Genomic DNA, 20,582 nt, shown 5'->3' with positions numbered 1-20,582 from the left:
GAAGAGGTGATCAAGTCGCAGGGGTCCTTTCTACTCTCTTAACATAAGGTGCGAAAAGGACATAATCGGAACCCGTAACCTTCTGCTTTCCAGAAATTGGTGTGTCTGTAAACGGATTAAGTAAAATTAATTTTCAAGAGGCTGCTCATTTTCTCTTTAGTGCAATTCAGCTTTGCCACACTAGCTGTGAAGGTTTGTCAAGTTACTGAAACTCTCAAATTCACTTTGATACAGATTTCTAATCTTCCCCTTCCCACCTTTTTAAATTACTGCCTGAGTCTGTGCCCTAAACATGCCCATGTTTTGCTTTTAGCACCAAAACCTTCTAGTTTATTCTATTGGAGCTGCTTTTCCCCTGTATCCCTAGGCTGTTCCTGTTGGCTTCCACGGTCCAAAACTGAGACCAAAATCCTCACCCAATGATGCAGGTAGATGGTAAAATATCCCCAACTTTCCGCCCTTCTTTGTATCTGTGCCCTTTACCACGTGACTCTGAAGCTCCCTCACTCAAGAGGGGGCACCTATCGTCCTTTCCTTTGAATCTGAGTTTGTCTTGTGTCTTGCTTTGCACAACTGCACGCAGTGGAAGTGATGGTGTGCTTGTTCTTTCCCTAGGCCTAGAGACACTGTTTTTGCTTCCACTCTCTTAGAACCCTGCTGTACTCTGACAAAAAGCCCAGGCAAGTCTATTAAAGGATGAAAGTCACCAACTTTGCCACAGCCAACCCCTAGCCGAGACCCACTGACTAGTCAGCCCGGAACTGATCCATCAACTGACTACAGATGAATCAGTGACACCCACCAAGATCAACAGAGCCAGGCCCAGAAAGATTGACTGGTGAACTCAGAAACAATAATAAATGCATTGTTTTAAGTCACTGGATTTGGGGTAGTTTGTTGCCCACAATAACTGAAAAGCATTTTTAAAGACTTTCTATCAATGACAGTGTACCCAATTAACTATAAGTTCCTTCTGTTCTTGCGATATAAATTTGATAAATGCCTTCTTAGTCGGCCAAGCTGAACTCACTAAGTGGAATTTCTCTCTCTTACTTTAATACCACAAATTCTTTTCCTTCACTTATGCTACTGTGTCTCTTTCCATGAAATGTTCCCAGAAGAAAAGGTAGAAAACGTCCTAGGTTTACCCTCATCACTCACTTATTACCCCTCCTTTTCTCGGACACTTAATCCACTTACACTTTGCACATAAAATTGGCTTCATTAAGTAAACTTGATAACTGTCACCACCATTTGTCTCGACTGCCAATTCCTAGAATGCAGGCAAAATGTTGGCAGAACTTGTCCATAGAGTATCATGTTTACAGGCCCTTAATCCGTTTGTCAAATCAAATTAAAATGAATGGTTTTTAAATGTTTGAATTACTCCCGGCTCCAAATGGAACAGTCCAAATATTAATTTATTCTACCTTATATCTGTTTTTATATTAAAATAATATATGTAAATAAGAATCAGTTGAAAATCCAAACTTCCAACAATTACTTAAAACAATAAAAGAAAAGGCAAGTCTGGACATGGGCAATTAAAGAGCAAGTGCATCCTCGTTGTATGTTCCTCGTTAATACATGACTTTAGTTATAAAAAGGAAACATTTAGCAACAATGGTCTTTGAACTGTTCGTAAGTAATCAGTGAACTATATCAGTATTTATCAGAGTTTTTAGATGTTTTCAAAATATTTAATATCGCTTTAAATGTTTCTCTCCTTTCTTCTTTGTCTCCCTTAGATTGAGACACATCCAGGCTTTAATACTATTCCAAAACACCCAACAAGGCAAGACCAACTCCTTCCCCTTCCTTCTCTGTACTGTGCCCATCAGAGCTGTGAAAGTCGGAGTAACTACGCCAAGTCTGTAGGATGGATAATTCTTTATATATTTATATTTAATCGAATTATTTCCAAATGGGATTTGAGGGTGTTTGTTGATAAATACTGATCATCATCAATACATGAGGACTTTTTATGAATTTAAGGAGCTCTACTCACAACCTAGACAATCAGACCCATTAATTCCCAAAACAACTCTGTGACGTAGGTCATTTACTTCGTCTGTCTCAGGCTGGCTGTAAGAAAAGGTTGAGATGACACAAGCTAAAACTACCTTTACGAAAGAAAACTCAGTTTACAGAGACTGAATTTGATGACATCTTTGAAAAGATTCTTTGGTACCTGTTCTTTAGGGGTATCAGTTCTCTAGGGGTATCACTAATAATTTTGGTATTTGCAAGAAAGTCTTTATAGCGTCTGATTTATCTCTTCTTGGCACTCTACCATAATTCACGTAGCTTCTATCAGATAAATTCTGGTACTAAACTGAGACATATTCTTCAGCAAAAGAGCAAAGCTATTTGATTGTATAATTAGAATTCATCACTGTTATAATAATTCAGAGTTGTGATATGATTTTAACAAAGCAAAATTCACCCCTTTGATAAGTTAAAATTGTTATGCTAGGCTGTGATTACAAAAAAAAATCAACCAATCAACCAACAAATGAAAACAATTAAAATAAGTGATGATAAAACTCGATGTCATACACAGGGCAAAAATTTCTGAGGCTATAGTAGCTGGCTACACATATGCCAAAAGGCACCTCGGAAAATTCTTGAGCTAATAATTCTTTTCACTCTGAATATGTTTTGGCTTCTAAAAGAGAGTACGATTGCATAATGTTTAAGGCACAGTCTCTGTTTTGCTAGTCACACTAGCTATATGATTTTGAGTGAATTATTTACCCAATACATAAGGTACTTGTGAGAATTAAAAGACATGATCTATGTAAAAAGCTTACTCCAGTGTCAGACAAATATTAAGCACTTCATATGTATAAGCTATCAGCATCATCATCATTTATCACCATCATCATAATCATAATGCAGGGGACACGGGTTCGAGCCCTGGTCTGGGAAGATCCCACATGCCACAGAGCAACTAAGCCCGTGCGCCGCAACTACTGGGCCTGCGCTCTAGAGCTCGCAAGCCACAACTACTGAGCCCCCGCATGCCACAACTACTGAAGCCTGCGTGTCTAGAGCCCTGAAACAAGAGAAGCCACTGTAGTGAGAAGCCTGCACACCACAATGAAGAGCAGTCCCAGCTCGCCGTAACTAGAGAAAGCCCACACAAAGCAACGAAGATCCAACACAGCCAAAAATAAATAAATAATTAATAATAATCATTTAAATGTAATCATCATCATGCCATCATCAGCATCACCACTGAAAAATACAAAACATACGTTCCTGTTTATCCTTAGAGATCATAATATACTCTGTAATTTCCACCTATATCTGAGTAAGTATAATTTCTGTAAATTAAATTCCATGATCCTAAGGGTTTTATCTAATTCAATACTGTACCCTTTAGGCCTAAACCAGTGCCCTGTACATAGAGGGAGCTCCAAATATTTTTGTTGTTGAATAAATAAATGCATACATACCTTTACATATTTGTTAATATGGATTATTTTTCATGACTGTAGAATTTTACAAGGATCTATTTCCTTCATTTTAAGTGTAACTTTTGCACAATAACTTTGGAGCCAATTTCTGAAATTTATAAGCCACCTATTTTAATCCCTCCCTGTCCATTTTCATGTTCAATGAAATTATGTACTCTTTAATATTAGATTTTATTCTTTGTTCAAAGAAAAAGAGGTCATCATTTAATGCGTGTGTGAGCCAAAAGGAAAAGGAAGCAATGGCATCAGTGAGGCTCTACATTCTCCCAGTGTCAGTGAATGGTTTTTAATGGTCTGTGGATTCCTCCCTTCAGACTGAGTGTAGCTTGACTGGAAAAGGTGCTGAGGATGTCCTGGTCTTCCCTGGTTAGGACAGCTCAATGCACAGAGTACGGTGTGAGGTTTCACCCTAACAGGAGAGGGCCCCCAGCACTTTCCTTCTGTGATCTTCCCACTCCTTCTATTAAATCAAAGATATCTTCTCACTGGTCCCTGCTCTCCTAGATTGTTCTAATCGAAATAGGGGCTTACTTCTCATTGATCATCATCCTTCTAAGACTCAATTAGAAGCGATATAGGTGGAGTATAACTATTACTGACTCAATATATTTGTCTTACTTGGTGGGATAAGCTTAACAGATCAAACTCTATGATGATTAGTCATATCCTGTAAACTATACAAACTTATTACTGATTCATATGATATTAATACCCAAATATACTTACTTTCAAAAGGCTATACATAGAAATATGAATTTTGCTCTATTTTTAAATTACTTTTATTTTTAAACTAGATAATATATTTGCAAGATCCCCAAATCAAAACTTTATACAAAAATATACAATGAGAAATCTCCATCTCATCCTTTCCCACCTGACTGTACCCAACATGGGCCCTAATAGGTAGCAATTTTTATTAGTTCCCTGTACAAACGTCCAAAGTTTATTTAAACAAATAAAAGCAGGTGCAAATAGGTATAATATAATGTGCTCAACATGACTAATCATCAGGCAAATGCAAATCAAAACCACACTGATATATCACCTACACCTGTTAGAATGGCTATTATCAAAAAGACCAGCAACAACAGTGTTGGTGAGGATGTGCAGAAAAAGGGACCCTTGTGCACTGTTGGTGGGAATGTAAATTGGTACAAATAGTACAGAGCTTCATCAAAAATTTAAAATAGAATTTCCATATGATCCAGCAATTCCACTTCTGGGTATTTATCCAAAGAAAATGAAAACATAAGCTTCTAAAAATATATGCATTCCTGTGTTCATTGCATCATTATTTACCATAGGCAAGATATGGCAACAATCTAAGTGTCCACTGATGGATGAATGGATGAAGAAATTGTGTTATAGATATACAATGAAATTATTATTCAGCCATATCAAAGGAAAGAAATCTTACCATGTAACAACATGGATGGACCTTGAGGGTATTATGTTTAGTGATATAAGTCAGACAGACAAAGATAAATACCATATGATCTCACGTATATGTGGAATCTAAAAAAAAAAGGAAAAGAAAAGAAAAGCAAACTCATTGATACAGGAAACTGGTGGTTGCTAGAGGTGGGGTGTTGAGAGAGTGAAATAGGTGAAGATGGTCAACAGGTACATGAAAATCTGACTGCAAACATCACAGGAAATCAAGGAAGTGCAAATTTAGACAATAATGAGATACCAGTTTGCAACCAATATACAAAATAAATTGTCTTGAAATACCAAGTATGGGTAAGCTTCATATTGTTAATTCTGCCTAGAAACAGAAAAACCAATTTTGCTAATGAGTTCATAGAATCTAAGTCTCAAAGCACAAAGCACAGTAACGATTTAATCAGATACTGAATGATTACAGAACTAGATATGCGGGAAGAAATTAAACCCATGATTTAAATTCTACTTAACAAATTCCCACTTACGGAAGGTTACTTTTACAATATAGCCAAATACACAGTTACCATATTTTTTCATTTTCTTCCTAATGTAAGCTAATACATTTTTAGCAGCTGAACACTCTAAAATCAAGAGGATTTTATTACAATTCTACAGGTTTGCTGATTTACTATGATGAAACAGTGAGAAAAAAACATAATTAGATTTAGTAGAAACATCTGTGAGATTGGATATTTATTAAGGAAAAAAACTGAAGTGGGCTGACTAATTTGTCATACGGTTGAAAGTACATGAAAAGCAAACGTTAGGACTTGGAGGCATACATGACTGAATAGGCCAATGTGACTCATAGAAATTCAGGATCAGCCTTGTAATCCACAACTCTCAAGAAGTTAGGGGATACAGGTGCTGACTTGGCCCTCCCTGAAGGAAACAAATGATTTGACCTACCTTCCCAATAACCAGAATACCAGATGTTTGCTTCCCCATACAACAGAAGAAAACCTTATGACTTGAAAGAAATGAAACAGCTCATTAAAGTAAAACTTTTCAAGCACCAAGGTACTAATCCCATGCCACCTTAAATGTTAAATAACTAATAGTAGCAATACATCCCCAATACTAATTGTTCTATGGTTGTTGGAAAAAATATCTTTACTTTTTTAAACTCTACCATGGAGTTGATCATGCTTTGGGATAAAATTATCCCTGGGCTCCCAGTAATCCCAATTGACGTCAACACTTGGAAAAAACGCAGGAAACTGAAGGAAATCGTTCCAGCTCTTGGTTTGCTATAACCTGCTCTTTCAAAGGCCTGGGGTATCGTGTTCCTTCTCTGAGAGGGGAAGGAAGGTAATTTCGGAAGCAGGATGCTGATATACTTTAGGAAGCTACTAGAGGTCACGGGCACCTCTCTGGTTTAATAAGGTACACCTATGCATATAAGCAGGAGAAAAGGCCTCCTTGAGGAGAAACCTGGGCTTCCATGCCACACTGAAAATTGCAGGGCAAGTTAGTAACTAAACCCATTTCAGCTGGAGCTAACCTGTCACGGTTTTGCTCGTCTTTCTTTTCACTTTAACCTGGCGCAATCTGCATCCAAAAAAACAGAGCGAGAGGGGGAAAATGCTCAAAGAAAGGAAGAAAGGTCCTTTTCTTTGAGGTCGTGCCGCCGGTGCCTTCATGAAAGACTTGAGCAGGCCATATACTTTGTTGTTGGTTTTTTTGTTTGTTCTTTTCCAGCAACAGAGACGTCAATGGTTTAAAGAACGGGGGAGCTTACATGTCTGAAGCACGGTCCTGGAGTGACACCTCACCGGATACTGCGGACTGCAGGCAGGACGCGACGGCAGTCCTCGCTCCGGGGAAGGGCGTGTGGGGAGGGGCCGGTGGAGGGTGTGCTGGGAGAGGTTACCAGTTATAGGGGAATTGACGTCAGGCCGGCTCATTAGTTACCAGGGAAACCAGTAGAGGGGCACGCCCCTCACAACCCCTTTGCTGATAACAATCACCAGCTGGGGCCTGGGGCAAGGGCATAGGAAGGTCAGTCAGTACCCTGCATAGGGTGTAGGTGAAGCAGGCCCTGGTCTGGCAGCGGATGTACACAGAGCAAGGGAACAGCCATCTTGAGTGGCCTGACCATACGTCCCACACCTACATACCCAGCAGAACCCTTACAATCTTGGTCCACAGCTTTTCCGAGATATCTTTGGGGCCAGGCCATATACTTTGGCGTGCTGCATCCTCAGGCTAAAACTTCTGTAGCTAGGATCCCATGGTGAAAAGTTAAGCTGTGAATCGGGAGAAAGTATTCACAACACCTTTCACCAGCAAAGGATGAGTGGCCAGAATACAGGAAGAATTCCAACGAAGCAATGAGAAACAAGGCAAGCTAATTTTAGAAAGTGGCAAAAGGTTAATTTGTCCCTTTGGAGAAAGAAAGGAGGCGAGCTTGGCCCGGGCCTGCTGGAAGAGGCTGGTAGGCATAGGCGCAGAGCTAAGCATCTGTGCCAGTGCCCAATGCCACAGAACTGGAGGGTCGCCACGCCAAGGCCTGGCAATCACGTTGGAGATGTGGCTCCCTGCGGGAGGACAGACCACCGCTGGCCCCCAGGGGGTCCTCCTGATTCCCAGCCCACTCCCTTTCTCCAGGCCACTATCGTAGAAACACTCTGAACAAAATCTGTATGACATAAACCGGGAAGTGCTAGTGTAGACGTGGCTTGGCCTGGTTCCTGACTCAAATAGTCTGACTCCATCAACTTTAGGAACTCTACTCACTCAGTTCCCTAATAGTTAATGTTAGATGAAAACATTCCAGGAGTCAGAACTCAGCGCTGTAAACCTCCTGAGATGTGAAGCAGAGAGAGCTGGATCTGAGACCTGATTTATCAAACCACCTAATCTTTAGATACAGGTCCCAAACACCCAAAAGGTTATGGGAGAAGTATAAAAGGTAATGCAAAAAAACCAAACAAACAAAAAAAATCCCCCCAAACAACAGCCTTCTTAAATCACCCACACTCATTTTCCAGAGATAAAACTTTATTTGAGGCATCAAGCAATATACTGAAAGAGGTGAGTCATGCACAAGTGATGTCCTTATTCCCATAATCGTACATTTGATACTCTCTGTCCTCTTAAAAGGGGTGTGTAGTGCGCAAGACGAGAAGCACATAGCTTTCAGACAAAACCATATCTCTGTGAGCACTTAAGAAAGTCTCCTTTAAATTTTGTTGTTCCTTCTTTAAAAGGCATGTCGGTTTTATTTCAGAAAACTACAACAAACTACTTCTTCCACTGAGGAGGAAGTTTCTCCCCAGAGTTATTTATGAAATAATGCAGCTGCCTTTTTCTTTAAAGGGATTCTTGTCTTCTGGAATTCCTTTCACCAGGGGATCTTCTCCAGAACGTTCTTCAATATAGTTCTTTATTTCTTCAGAACATTTAGACACCTTAAGGAGAAAAAGAAAGGAAAGAAAGAATGAATCAGGTCAGGATTGTTCAAACTTTGTCACCACCCTTCAGTGAAATTAATATAATTGGGTACAACCAGAAGTTTTTAAATGAAATAGAATAGAATAAAAATATTAGATTACAGCACAGAGCCTATATAATATATATGAATGATACAGTCTGTGTAAAATATGTTTCTTACTATGGTCAAGGTCAAAAAAGTTTGAAAGTCACTGTATTAAAAAAATTACCTCCAAATGGACTTGAGGACACGGGGAGGGGGAAGGGTAAACTGGGACCAAGTGAGAGAGTGGCATGGACATATATACACGACCAAATGTAAAATAGATAGCTAGTGGGAAGCAGCCTCATAGCACAGGGAGATCAGCTCGGTGCTTTGTGACCACCTAGAGGGGTGGGATAGGGAGGGTGGGAGGAAGACACAAGAGGGAGGAGATATGGGGATATATGTATATGTATAGCTGATTCACTTTGTTATACAGCAGAAACTAACACACCATTGTAAAGCAATTATACTCCAATAAAGCTGCTAAAAGAAAAAAAATTACCACCAGCATTTTCTATCCACTATGCCTCATGATTTCCTTCCTCTGCTGAAATACAATTATGACGTGTCCACCATATTTTAGGAACTGAAACATACTCCACTTTCAATTTTGCACGCTAATGAACAGATGCAATAGTAGATACTCCCCAAATGTTTGGGGGTGTGACCTGCAAAAAGTCTCACTTACTGGGTATGTGCCAGGTTCTGCAATTTCATAAAATGCTAGAAGCATTGAAGAAAGTCTGACTCCGGAGAGGCTAATGTTGTCCAAAAGTCATCCCCATCCCCACCCCATGTTTCTGCTCAGAACTGATCATAAGAAAAGACATCAGAGGCTTAGTAGGCTTATCTGAGGCTTGTGTTTATATAAGTAGTTCAAACTTTTTCTGAATGGAGGAAGGATTGAATAGTTTCTTCAAAAACTCCATTCAAAAGAGACAGTTTGTAAGACTGATTTTTAAAAAAGGGAGGGGAATAAACAAGAAAGAAAGAAAAAAAGGATTACTGTCTTAATGAAGGCCTGCATTAGTAGTAAGAAATTAGAAGTAAAAATTACAGAAGTTCCAGAAAATTCCAGTGGAGTCCTCTTAAAACTAGGCAAATGTTCCCATTGATTTTGTAATCTAGATTAGTAATCTTCAAACTGTTTTAATGTTGATCACTAAAAAATGTTTGCATATGTATCCCAAAATGTAAATAATTATTTACTTGTAACTAAGTGCAGTTACTACTGTGTTAATACATCATGTATAATCATAAAATATAAACTAGAAATTATTAAAAGATGAGATTCTAAACTAGCCAAAAATATATCATTTTGCAATATATACACATATCAAATCACTATGTTATATGTCTAAAATTAACATAATGTTTCATGTCTATTATACCACAATTAAAAATTTTTTTTAATAAAAAATTTAGTGTTTTACTCCCACACCTCAAAGATTCTTGGCACATCAGGGTGGAGGCCTAGGTGATACAGTTAAAATGTGGCAAAACAAAATCTTTACAAATCTTTCCAAGTACCATTCTCTCAGGTAACATTTGCTGTCAATCATTGCTGACATTCATTGTGCGGGCATTTTAAGTGAATTCTCAGAGGTGATGATGTAAGTGTCCATAAGCTGGGCTCTGTGGCCACAGAGAAATTTGTGGATAAGACTCATGTTTCCCCAAGTTGTATCTGTTCTTAGAAAGGCTTCTTCATTAGGTTTCCAAAAAGATGTGTAACCTCCGGAAGTGAATAATGACTTCTCTGATGCATTTCCTTCCACAGTCAAGAGGATATGTTTGAACAACAACTAGCTAGAGCCAGAATTCAGCCTGTGTATTTTGTATCCCTGGCCTGAGCAGAATACACGGCTCAGAAGTGAACAATTTATTGACAGAATAGTGGACTGGGCATCAAGAAGATATGTGTTCTAGTGTTTTCATAACTGCTCTATCATTATCTCTGGGGTCTTAACTAAAAGGCTGGTTAGCCTCCTCAGGATTCAGGTTTTTTAATCCTTAAAAGTGAGTGGGTTGAATGATCTCTAAGAGCCATAATGTTTTTCTAGCACTAAGACTCTATAATTCAAAGTGCATAATAAAATGCTGGAATCTTATCATTAGGACGTAGTTGCCTCTCCCTCTACCCTCTAAGGTTATCCCTGAAGTTTTCTCTCCCTCTGGCACAGACTTGGGGTTTCTGGAACTGAAAAGCCAATCCAGCAGGGTGTGTCCTAAGGAGTGGAGGGAGCTGGCAGGGAGGAAAGGCTAATGAATGATACCTTTAACTTCCACACAGTCAGCTGCATCCAGGCCCCTGCCCAATTTCTAATTTGAAGCTTGATAATTGGAAGACACTTGTCTCTTTTTTTCCCTATAAGTTCTGCATAGTGATACCAAATATTAAGATATTTCAACTTCAATATATGCAACTCTGTTTAATTTGTAACCTCTGAGGTTCAATGCGTGAAAAAAATCTAAGTGATCAACAGATGCCCAACTGTGGGCTTTGCCATCCACAAAATGGATCCCTTAAAGTTTCAAGAAACAATCCTATGCACTGGGTCCTGGAACTTTGGTTTTTCCTTTAAACACAGCAGTATTAATAAGCCACAGAAACTTTCAACATGTACAAAAAGGACTGTGAACTTCAAAATCCTGGAAGACTAGGGATTTGGAAGTTACAGATTAAATTTGAGAAAAGAAATGTATAAAGAGTAAAACACAAAAAAGCCTGCACATTCCAAACATCACTCAAAATGTGCCTTCTGAGTAACAAGACTCTTGTTATGAACAGATTTACCATAACTAGAGCAGGAAGGTAAGTGAACGTATTAACCATACCTACTTCCTTTCCATTTTTTCCTTACCTTTTTCTAGTATTAGACCATAGAGAAATAAAATCAGTTTAAATTTTTCTTGCTGGGGAGAAGGGACTATGTTTCTTGTTGGGGAGAAAGGACTATTCTTCCCTTAAAAAATTATCTATCCAAAAACCTGTTCCTGGACTACAGGTTGCCTGATTGAGGAAAAAGGGAAGAAACTAAGGCCTGTATTCCCAGTAAAAACTTAAAGTAAAAATTACAAAGTCTCCAACAAATTTCAGTGGAGACTTCTGAACACTGGGACATATGTTCTAACAGAATTTGTAATCCACTTCAGTGGTCTCTAAAATTTCTAATCATGATCACAAAAAAGAACTTTTGTATGCAGTATAATTTTTGTTCATAAATAAATACAGATACTACTGTATAGGTATTAGTTCATTGCACATACTTACAAAACATAAAGTGGAAATTATAAAGGGATGAGATTTACAAATAAATAAAGATAGATACTGTAATGTTTTGCTCCCAAGTCCCAGTGGACTGTTCATCACACACTTCCTAGAGAGCCCTGATGAAACTCAAAACTAGGTAATTCAAGACTTACATTGTGATTTTTTTTTAAAAAACCCTTTAAATACCGTTCTTTCCCCTTATGAAAAAGATCAAGGAACTAAGTAGCCATCTGCCTTTTCCCTACAGCTTGAGTAGTTTTTAAAACCAACTAACAGCAGGCAGAATTTCTTGTCTGTTCCCCTCATTCTCAAACATTTGGCTTTAAAATTACTCATGAGATCCTTGCTCTCTCCTTTACCTCCTGTGATTTCCCCACATCAGCTGGCAGTTCCCAAGCACCACCAAAGCCCTTCTTCAAAAGAAGCTGCAGAAAAAAGGAAAACAAAAACAAAAACCCAAAACAAAACCCCAACCCCCGCTCCCCACCCCCCGAGCCAAAAACTGTTTTACTGCAACAAACTAGGAAAAGCTGACTTTGGTTCATTTCAGAGAAGGAAATATTCTGGGACATCCAACTTACCTGTTGTCTCTGCAACTTGACTTCTTTGCGAAGTTGCTCAACTTCCATCTTCAGCTTTTCCTTTTCTGGCAAATCTTCGATGTGAAGGGCCGGCATTTTCGCCCCAGACTGGGCGCAGGGACAGCTGTGGAAGTGGGGCGGCTGGACGTGCCGCAAACCAGGGCGCGTCCCGAACTAACTACGTTGCCTGCGCACCCGGCCAGCGCAGGAGGTGACAGCCTCCCCCAGCTCCCCGACGACTTCCCCTCACGCCAGCCCTGCCTAGCGTCCCAGGATCTTAAAACCCCTGCTCTTTTTCTCAGATCTCCACAACCCCAGGAGGCCTGCCCCCGGGAGCCCGGGGAGGGTTGAATTTGCGAGGGGGCCCAAGGACGCAGAGAGGCTGCGCGCTGCGCTGTGCGGGCTCCCGCGGGGATGCTGGCCGGGCCCGCCCCGGCTCCCGACCCTGCCACGCCCGCGGGAGACCGGCCTGGGCTGGGGCCAAAGGGTTGGAGTTGAGCGAGCCCACTTTCCTGGAGAAACAACAAAAGTTTTACTTTTGTTCCATTTTTTTCCCCCCAAGTCACATCCGGGTTTTGTTTGTGAAGCTAGAAAAGGAGGACACTAGCCGGCAGGAAATAACGGCCCTTCACTTCTCCAAGAGTTTCAAAAATATACAGCATGTAACTTTCCTCCAGCTACATACATGTTTACTGTGGGAAATGTGGACGCTTAAGAAAAGGCCCAAGAGGAAAATGAAACTGAGCTGTAATCACAGAAATGCCCATCGCATCTGTTGATGTATACACACCCAGTCTGTTAAATGCCTGAAGCGGATTAACAAATTTTGGAATAAAAAAGGCATCGGGATGTGAATATTGTTTATAACTCGCACAGCCATTTTCTGACATTAATAAATTGTCATCCTCAACAACAGAGTTTTATTCTTTCTGCAGGGGAATGTTTTGTAATGTTCTAAATATAAGTGGATGATCCTAGAAAAGACAGAAGCAGAAATCTTGAAGTTCTTACCAGAAAGTATTTCTCCATTCCCCATTTGTCAAGGTTTGGGTGACACTTGACACCGAGGGTTTTGAATTCCTGGCTCAAGCATCTTCCTGGATGTTTGCAGTGGATTCGCTTAGTATTGGTTACTCCACTTTCTGGAAAGCAACGTGCATCTAGCTGCTACTTTGTGAAGCCAGGAACAATGTCTGATGTGACAAACGTTTGCATGCAATACAAGATTTCCCTTTGACTATCTAAAACATTGTTAATGATGCTCAAAAGACTAGAAGAAAAATAAAGCATGTAGGAAGAAAAAATAAAGTATCCCAAGCAGTCAGATACATATTCCTTTCTCCCCAGAGATTACCTCCTGCCTATAGAGTCAAATTCAAGTTGAGTAGAGGCAGTAACTGAATATTTCAGGGTATTTGGCCTTAGACACCATAGTCATTCCGTTTTGTAAGCAGAGGTTTTTGTTTGCTCATAATTCCTCACCAGGCTCCACCCACTTATCCTCAATAAATATATTAGAATGAAAAGAACAATGAGCCCCTTGATGGGTTGCAGTCCCTGCTCTGCCACTGGCCATCACTAGAAAAGTCACTTATTTCTTCCCGGATTTTGGTTTTCTAGTTTGTGAGATATGTCATGGGGTAGGGGAGGGGTGAATTACCTAAGGTGAATTTCATTTCTAATTGTATTTATGTATCTACATCTGACACATCACTTTCACAAAGAAAAATATTTAGGAGCTTCATTTTCTGTATTTGAAATACCACACATTCCAGGATCTCCCAGGCTCAAAAAACTTGGATCAGCTGCAGGAGTTTTCCCTGTTAGCAAGCAGTGAGCCAACACAAAAAGCTCATATCTGTTTCCAGAACTGATTTTTTTTTTAATTTCCCCATTGCTTAAATTTGAAAGGTTGGTTAAAACTAGCTTAAATAAGTTAGTGAAAGTAAGTTAATGTGGCCTGAATTAAATAAGTTCAGCACCCAAATTAAATAAGTTGGTTAAGTAAATTAATGTTTGTCTGTTCCAAATCATAAGAATAGAGTTATTTTGGCCTTGAAATTTCTTCCCTGTGAAATCACCTAGTTGTATGCAGTGATATTTATAAATCCATAATGGTTCTTTAAATGGTTCTTTAACTTCTTCCACAGTATTATGAGACTTAAATTAGAAATGAAATACATATTAGTATAATTTTAAAAATTTATTCTTATCAAATAATTCACATGCTAATAATACATTAAGTAAATTGATTAAACTGAGTTGGGAAATGCTGACATCTCATGATCACATGGCACTGAAAAACATTTTGCTGTTGTTTGGTTTTAAATGGTAAAATGATGGGTACTTTTTTCTTTAAAAAACAAAAAAACAAAATACAAGAGTACGTAGCTCCCTATTCCTAAGCACTACTTCACCTCCTACGGGGCAACCATGGTAAGCAATTTCTCGTGTATTCTCGAAGACATATTTCATCAGCAAAATATTTTGGATAAACAAATGTTAAAATCCATTATTAGTTGTATCCAATTGTGTTAACTTTTTACTTATATTGTACATATTACCTCTAATGAAGTTACTTTACAAAATGGTATGTGTAGAAACCATTCTGCAGTGAAGATGACAGATGTAATCAGAAATGAACCTTTATTAGCCCACTGTCTCTTGACAAATGTTTTAAAGAATCTGCTAAATTAAAAAAAAAAATTAACCATGTGGTTATTTTCACTTTTAAAGTATAAAAGAGCAAAGACTATGACATATTTACCTTGGCATGTAAAGAAAGGGAAAGCTCTTTGACTATTTTCCTAATGTATTAAGTATGCTGTTAAAAATCCATGTAAAGAAAAGTCTATAAGCAAATGTTGAGGTTAATTTTATTGGAGTTGATTTAATATAACATGAGCTCAAAAAAGCAGGGTTCTGGTTTTATCTTGTGAGTTTTTCAAGACATAGATCCCTTCTGCCTCTGTTCTGTAGTATAAATAAAACTAGGTTACCTCCCAAATTCTGCTCTTCTAAAATTTGTAAAGTAAATGGTGACTGTTTAGGCCATGAAAATGATTGTTTCTTTAAGGGAAATATTTAACCCACATTTGATGCACTCGGTTCATTTGATATTCATTCAATTTATTATAAGATTCCTTTTCCAGATAAAAATAATAGGAAATCACAAGATGACCAGGTCTGATGCTCCAATTTTCATTAACAATTACTTACAATTCATCGTATCAAAATGATTTACCAATTCTGTCCATATAAGAGTTTAATTTCTACTGCATATAATTGGTCTTTTTCATTACTCAGTTTACTGTCTTCCTTGTGGCAATACATTCTTTTAAGAATTTAGGAAGTTTGAAATTAGCCTTGTTTTGAAATTGGGCAAAAATCAAATCAATCCAAATTAAAATAACAGTGAGCGTTTTTTTTTTTTCTTGCTAAAGTTTAAACTCACCTATATGTACACTGGTGGCCCTGGAATAACAACTTCTGAAAAAAATCCACAGTCACGGACTGCCAGTTGTAGCTGTGTAGGCTGAGGGACATTCTGATTTTATTACCTTCTTCCTGGACCATCTTTCCTATAATTTTTATCTTATTCAAATTTCTGCTGACAATCTGTATTTTTAAGCAACAGGAATTTTACCCTATGGTTGATTTAATCATTAGTTAAGCCAATAAGAATTCTGAGTTATCCAATATAAAAAATACCTCCCTTGCCTGCTTTTAATTGAACACTTATTAAGTTAATTAAATTGTAGAGACAATTTATTAGTTGATATGGCAGTTTCAAAGATGAACAGTTTCTGACTTGGGAAATTTACAGTATAGCATTGATACTAAGACAACCATATAAATTAGAGTAAGAGAAAGCAAAGTAATGTTAAATGACTTAAGAGATATATGCTGGGAATGGAATGAGAGACTGAGATAGTTTTCGGTCAGCCTCAGAAGAAGGGTAGGATTTCAAAAGGCTGAAATGAGATGGAGTGGAGGGACATTTCGGGTGGAGAGCTCAGTATGACTAAATCCAGGTGAGAAAATGAGGTGGCACATCAGGGATTATTTAATAGTTAAGTCTGTTGACTACAGGAAGTCTAAAGGTTTTATAATAATAGAAGACATTTATTACTTTTTTTCTATATGTTTATCTCCTATCTAAATGATTTTATATAGTCACATAAGGATCCACCTTAATCCATTTTACAAAGTTCAAGTGTTGAAATTACTTATCTGAAGGTCTCAGCTATAAAGTGGATGAGTCAGGGTTTTAATGTAGCATCTTCTGGCTCCCAAATCTATTTCCAGTTGTTAGATGAAAGGTAGAGATGTTGTTAGGACTATACATGTTACTAAATGCCAAAGCCAAGACTTCATATTTTTTTAATCAGAAAAAAAAGATATATTGAACACTTAATAAACATTAAATGGCACATGGAAAAAGCTCCTAGAGACAGACAACAATTAAACAAACAAATAGATAAAACATATAGGATGCTAGAACGTGGTGGGTATTATGGAGGAAAATTAGAGTGGGAAAGGGAGATAGGGAGTGCTGGGGGTAAGGGTGGAGAGGGTTTTTGTAATTTTACACAGGGGAAAAAAGCTTCTCCTGAGGAAAAAAGACGAGACTCCTGTAGTTTATCTTGGAATCCCTTAATACACAAAGCATGTTTTGTAATAGGGAAGAATCTTTTGTATTCTATTACAAGTTAATCACTAAAGGGATATTGCCTATAAGCTTAAATTATACATAATGGCCCATATTTGGGAACCCTGCCTCCTACGTAATATGCATTTAGCTAAAATACCTTTGTTTAGCTCAAAGGAAACATTCTGACCAGGCCCACCTGTGAATGATGGCAGGGAAGAAGAAATGAATACATCCCCTCCAGAGGCTGATGGGAACTAGGAAAGGTTTGACTTTACTCCCTCTCCTTTTAGTATAAAAGAAGCCAGAATTCTAACTCAGGCAAGATGGTTCTTTGGGACACAAGCCCACCATCCTTTTTGGTTTGCTGGCTTTCTGAATAGAGTTGTTTATTGCTTTCTGAATAGAGTTGTTTCCCGAAGAATTCATCTCTTGATTATTGGCCTGTCGTGCGGCAAGCACTATGCGCTTAGACTCAGTAACAGTTTGATATGTGTTGCTAGTGATTCATCCAGAGATCCAGAATTTGGCCCTGAGAAATTTGCCAATTCATTTCTCTGATCCTCGATTTTCTCCACTCCAAGATGAAGGGGTTGGACAAGTGTCAATAGATCTTTGCTGAACATTTACTCTGGCCAGAGTAGGAGGGCACTGTGCTAGGAGCCAAACCTGAGATGACCTTTAGATTCCCTTCCAGGCCCAATCATAGATAACTCTTATCTTGTTTTTTGTTTTTTTTTTTTTTGCTGCACGTGGGCCTCTCACTGTTGTGGCCTTTCCCGTTGCGGAGCACAGGCTCCGGACGCACAGGCTCAGCGGTCATGGCTCACGGGCCCAGCCGCTCCGCGGCATGTGGGATCTTCCCAGACCGGGGCACGAACCCGTGTCCCCCGCATCGGCAGGCGGACTCTCAACCACCGAGCCACCAGGGAAGCCCTTATCTTGTTTTTAAAAGCATGACAATCAATTAGCATTTGTGAGTATTCTGACTACTAATGTATCCAAAAACAGCACTGTAAATGTGGGATAGCAACAAAGAGACACAACAAAAACAGTTTCTGAGTTGGGGTAGTTTACACTTGTCATTTGTTACAGAAGCGTAGGCAAGTTATCTCTTAGTCATTAGCACAAAGGTAGTGAAATTTGGCTTATGAAAACTCAGTTAAGATGCCGGGAGGAAACTGATTAGGAAGGTGATGCAGGTGATGGCTATTATTCTATCATCTGCAGAAAAAATCCTATTCTGTCACTGCTGCAGAAAAAAAGGACTATACTGGTGAGCCTTCGTGGGGAAGGGATGGAATAACATGCATCTTAAAGGATTCTAAGTATTTTGTCTAGTTCTGTTCCCAGTAATAATACTAGTTAACACTTATTGGGTCTTACTACATGTCAGACAATATGCTAAGTGCTGTAGTTACCCTAGTACAATATTTAACCACCATGAAAAAGGGGGTTGGATCATTATTATCCCTATCCTACAGTAGAAGAAACTGAGATTAAGTAATTTATCCAAAGTCAGGCAGGCAGTAAAGTGCCAGAGCCAGACCTTTCTGGCTTCTCATGACCTTTATTTGAGTGCTTCTTAAATCCACCATGCTCCATGACCACAGACTGAACCCTTAATCCAACTGGCATTCTGGGAAAGAGTCATGTCATTGGTGACAAGCAGAATTGGTAAGAATGCAGAAAGAGGTTATGTTACAACCACTGCTGCTGACTGGGGGATGAAAGAGGGAAACAAAAAACAGAACATCAACAACAAAACTCTTCACATTCTGCCAAGATAGGTTTTCCGTGAATCAAAAGGATAGATTTCTTAATTCTCTAAGTAAGTGAAAGGTTGGGGAAAATACAAGTCTAACCATGAAATTAAGCGTGCTGAAAGGGTAATGGAGAAACATAAAACATTAACTATATCCTGGCATCCGGAATAATATAGACTCATTTATAAAACATATTATTGTTAAAGAAATGGGTCAATCAATACTTGTTGTCAATTATGTGTTAAACCCTGTGCTAAGTACTTTAAGAAAAGCATAGACTTATGCATTATCACAGTCCAAATTTTATTAAATGCTCATATTTATAATTTTAAAATTCATGTACATGCTTAGTAGTATTATTACATATGACCAAACAGTATGTCATTAAAGCTCAAGATATTCCATGGAATTAAAAAAAAATTTTTTTATGAAATCACACAGCCTCCTTTGAGCTCCTTGAAGGGATTTTTGTCCTCTGGGATACCCTTTACTAATGGATCCTCCCCAGATCTTTCTTCAACATAATCCCTTACTTCTTCACAACATTTGGACACCTTAAAGGAAAAAAAGAAAGAGGTGACTCATTTGGCTTAATAGAGAATACTGCAGAATCCAAGAATGCATTTATAATAATAATTTTTGTGTGTGTTCTATCTTTTTAATGTGATTCTGCTTTCTGCCAATGCATTTGTACTTTCTACGAGAGAAGAAGAAATAGCTGCTCCCTGCCCTGTCCTTGTGGATATCTCTGGGCAAAGGCTAACCAGCCGCCATACTCCAGCTAAGGGCTCTCAGCGCACGCTGCCTCCAGCTTCTTTAGAGGAGACAGGGTCCAGGGATCAGAACACAGCTGACAGCACAAGTCAAGAACGTTACCAGAGTGAGCATTGATTAAATCGTTGACTTCATTCCAAAAATATGACCTGTGAAGGTGGAAGGGAATGAATAATTGTTAAATTCCAGGCTTGTCACCACTCCTGGATTCTCAGAAGTATACACATGTAATTTTATTTTAAGCTGGTCTACAATGATTGATCATGATTGTAAACTTGAAGGTGAGCTCCAAAGGGACCTTTGGCTGATTTGTTCACATGCATCCCAGGCATCTAGAACAGAGCCTGCATTTAGTTGGTGCTCAGTAAATAAATACTGGCTAAACTAGATCATTCGTTTTGCTTATGAGCTTGCTCCTTAGTCATCTGCTCCATTATAGTAATGACCCTGTGAAAAATCAGGCTTTAGTATTTTAATGGACTCAGCCAGAGCCTGTTAATGTACCATGTAACATACTGTTTAGAGAGAGGCAAAGTTCTATACATGTGTAAGTATGAGTATGTGTGCGTGTGTGTGTGTGTGTGTATACACATGCATATACACACATGGGACCAAATTATTCATTTCTTTTAATGGTCAACTTGTTTTGTTTTCACTTAATTTATCCTTCATGACATTAACACAAAACTGCTTCATTTCTGGCAGTCCATGAAGTGACCATTCTGTAAGTTACCTAAGGAATTTATTGTTTTGTTTTAATAAAATCTTCACACCATTTTTGCATGAAAGTTCTAAGCAACATTAGACAGAAGACTTAAGATTACTTAGACTCTGCAAACTCATTATCTACATATTAGAACAGATCATTTCTAATCGGGGGCAGGACATCGTTCAGGTGGCTCCTTCACAGGACGATACTTGGAGTTTATGCACACGTTTGAAATATGCAATAGTTTAGATTCACTTTTTTCCCCTCAAAATTCAAACTGGAGATTTAGATTCACTTCTTCCCCTGTCTTCCAAACACCAGCTCTTTGGGCCCCAACCAGTTGTCAGGAACAGGACTCAGTGAGGGGTTAGTTTTGACAGTGCCTGGCTAGGATCTGAGGATCCTGAGGAACAGACTA

At 38.7% G+C, this 20,582-nt stretch overlaps 2 protein-coding genes across 2 annotated transcripts in view; both read right to left on the bottom strand.

Annotated features, from left to right (window-relative positions):
* Positions 1 to 7,919: 7,919 nt before the first annotated feature.
* On the bottom strand, positions 7,920 to 12,694 carry LOC115853693 (guanine nucleotide-binding protein G(I)/G(S)/G(O) subunit gamma-11). The gene is made up of 2 exons (XM_030857257.3): positions 12,265 to 12,694; positions 7,920 to 8,341 (listed from the first exon to the last, which is right to left on the bottom strand). The coding sequence occupies exons 1-2, from the start codon at positions 12,358 to 12,360 to the stop codon at positions 8,216 to 8,218; spliced, it is 222 nt and encodes a 73-aa protein (XP_030713117.1). The 5' UTR covers positions 12,361 to 12,694; the 3' UTR covers positions 7,920 to 8,215.
* Positions 12,695 to 19,106: 6,412 nt separating this feature from the next.
* LOC115853512 (guanine nucleotide-binding protein G(T) subunit gamma-T1) overlaps positions 19,107 to 20,582 on the bottom strand; it is a 64,644-nt gene continuing 63,168 nt past the window's right edge. Inside the window, exon 4 of the mRNA XM_060305002.1 lies at positions 19,107 to 19,235. Coding sequence (XP_060160985.1) covers positions 19,107 to 19,235 — 129 coding nt within the window. The remainder of the gene's footprint in view (positions 19,236 to 20,582) is intronic.

Source organism: Globicephala melas, chromosome 9 (genome assembly GCF_963455315.2).
Source record: "Globicephala melas chromosome 9, mGloMel1.2, whole genome shotgun sequence".
Lineage (NCBI taxonomy): Eukaryota > Metazoa > Chordata > Mammalia > Artiodactyla > Delphinidae > Globicephala > Globicephala melas.
Note: the sequence above shows the minus strand (reverse complement) of the source record. Positions and strands in the feature narration are given on the sequence as shown.